Source organism: Panicum virgatum, chromosome 8K (assembly GCF_016808335.1).
Source record: "Panicum virgatum strain AP13 chromosome 8K, P.virgatum_v5, whole genome shotgun sequence".
Taxonomy (NCBI): Eukaryota; Viridiplantae; Streptophyta; class Magnoliopsida; order Poales; family Poaceae; genus Panicum; species Panicum virgatum.
In genome coordinates, this window is record NC_053143.1 from 27,818,855 (window position 1) to 27,820,804 (window position 1,950).

The following is a 1,950-nucleotide window of genomic DNA, read 5'->3' on the forward strand; positions in this document are numbered from 1 at the left end:
GGACTCTGTTGAACTTCTTATGTATTGGCTTTGAAAAGTACTTCGTTAAATCTGGAACTTGGTTTGTAATCCTGAAGTCATGTTAAACTCTATGTGTTGTAATATATTGTGAGGTGTTGTATTCTCTGGACTCGCCTTCGTGTGAGTTATGCTGCTTTGTTCGATCCAGGTTTAAGTGGTTTTATCGGGATTTTACCCGACAGCACTGCCGGATTGCTCCGTTTTAAGTGCGTGTTAACCCTGATTGTCGTTTTGATGATGGTTAGCGCACTTTAGCCGGTTTATGACGGGCGGGGCTGCCACACCTGGACGTCCGGTGGCCATAGGTGTCTGGAAGGTAGGATCGGTATGCTGGTTAGGTGTAGAAAATAACCGACTCCAATCTTCGAAGTTCACCTCAAAGGTATCCTGTGTGGGCCCTATACAGTAGCAATTAAGATATCTTAATCATCGTCTTATAAGTCATATATTTTGGTATATATTTATCATACGTACCTGGTGGTGGTGGATACAAGGAATGACCCATATCAGGAAGCTGGTGGTGCGATCCTGTAAACCGTTCAAATTATTTAAAATATTCATAGAAATAAGAAGCACATGATAAATTCGGGCTACAGATTAGGTATTTACCTTGCGTTCCTTCTGCTGTCGCCGTAGGGTAATACGAAGAAGGTCCAGCATCATATAACTGTTGTGATCCTATATGTAAATACAAAAGGAATTAGACTTCATACCACAATTAATTGAAATTAAGATATTGACTATATGTCTACCGAAAGGTCGTGGTGGTGCCTGTGTTGGTTGAAATGACATCCCTGCAGCTGGTGCCACGGTACTAAACTGAGTCCCTCCGTGAGGTTGGTAAGGTGGGTGTGCATCACCTGTATGGACTGAGAATTAATTGTTGGCTTCAAAATAGAAAGTTAGTAAGTATCCTCACGTACCTGGATAATGCTGCTGAGACCAATAAGGTGCTTGGGAAGACTGCTGCTGTGTGGGACCACAAGAAAACGAGGTCGAGACTTGAGACGAACCGTACGAGTCATCGTACGATGTCCGGCTACCAAAGGCTTCAAGCATGGAATGGGCTCTTTGTGAAACTCGGGTCCAGGCCGACTCTTGCTCATTCCTATCCATCATAGATCCCCCTCGAATCCTCATCAAATTCGCCCTGGCATCTAAGTCCATCAACCTGCACATTTCAAACTGCAAGCAAGAAAAAGAAAGGCATTAACACTGTAATCCAAAGTATTTGAAAAGCGATGATAACTTTGACTCACCGCCCCAGCTAATGCCTCATCCCTATGTCGTGCGTACCCATCATGTGTTGTCGCAACATGCGGCTGTGGTTGCATGTCAGCATATATCAAGCGGCAACGAGTCTGAGGCTGGTACCAGCTCAGGTACGCCCTGTACGAAGCCTCCGTGTGTGCAGGGGTCGCAAGCGCCACGTTCTCCTCTGCCTGGTCCCAGCCATCGACCCAAGGCTGCACCCTTGTCACCCACATGTTGGAGAAGGGTTGCCCAGTCCTCGATAAACTAAATATTGAAAACAATTTAGTCAAATATGATTAGTTAACTATACAATGCATAGTCACTGAAATAGTATATGAATTGTTACCTGTGGTCATGGCGTTCTACCCGATCCAATGCTGACGGCACAGGATACAACTGCCTTTGACCGAACTGTCTCCTGACTCTGTCCGGGCAGTGAGCCTCAATGTAAACGTCGTACACCAACGCTGTAGTTGTCATCCAAAAGGCCTGGTCCTGAAAGCAAACCGAATATATCCCGATCGGTGCACGAGTGTTTATAGCCAACTCGGAGTAGGGCTCCCACACGACGTCTTCAGGTGTCAACCGATCAAACACAGCCACAAATTCAGGATAGGCCCGATGAGACTGTACGTGGGCCCACCTCTTCTGCACAAAATTAATAATAATATGTAC

The 1,950-nt window shown here is 45.6% G+C and overlaps 1 protein-coding gene across 1 annotated transcript; it reads right to left on the minus strand.

Moving 5' to 3' along the window:
- Window positions 1-640: 640 nt before the first annotated feature.
- Window positions 641-1,535, minus strand: LOC120644326. The gene is made up of 3 exons (XM_039920934.1): window positions 1,281-1,535; window positions 945-1,206; window positions 641-881 (listed from the first exon to the last, which is right to left on the minus strand). The coding sequence occupies exons 1-3, from the start codon at window positions 1,506-1,508 to the stop codon at window positions 700-702; spliced, it is 672 nt and encodes a 223-aa protein (XP_039776868.1). The 5' UTR covers window positions 1,509-1,535; the 3' UTR covers window positions 641-699.
- Window positions 1,536-1,950: the final 415 nt, after the last annotated feature.

Excerpts from the sequence above, each read along its gene's own strand:
- LOC120644326 (XM_039920934.1), bottom strand. The coding sequence starts at position 1,508 with ATGTGGGTGACAAGGGTGCAGCCTTGGGTCGATGGCTGGGACCAGGCA. Across the intron at positions 1,207-1,280 it reads ATGAGGCATTAGCTGGGGCG|TTTGAAATGTGCAGGTTGAT; the intron begins GTGAGTCAAAGT and ends TCTTGCTTGCAG. Across the intron at positions 882-944 it reads GTCTCAGCAGCATTATCCAG|GTGATGCACACCCACCTTAC; the intron begins GTACGTGAGGAT and ends CAGTCCATACAG.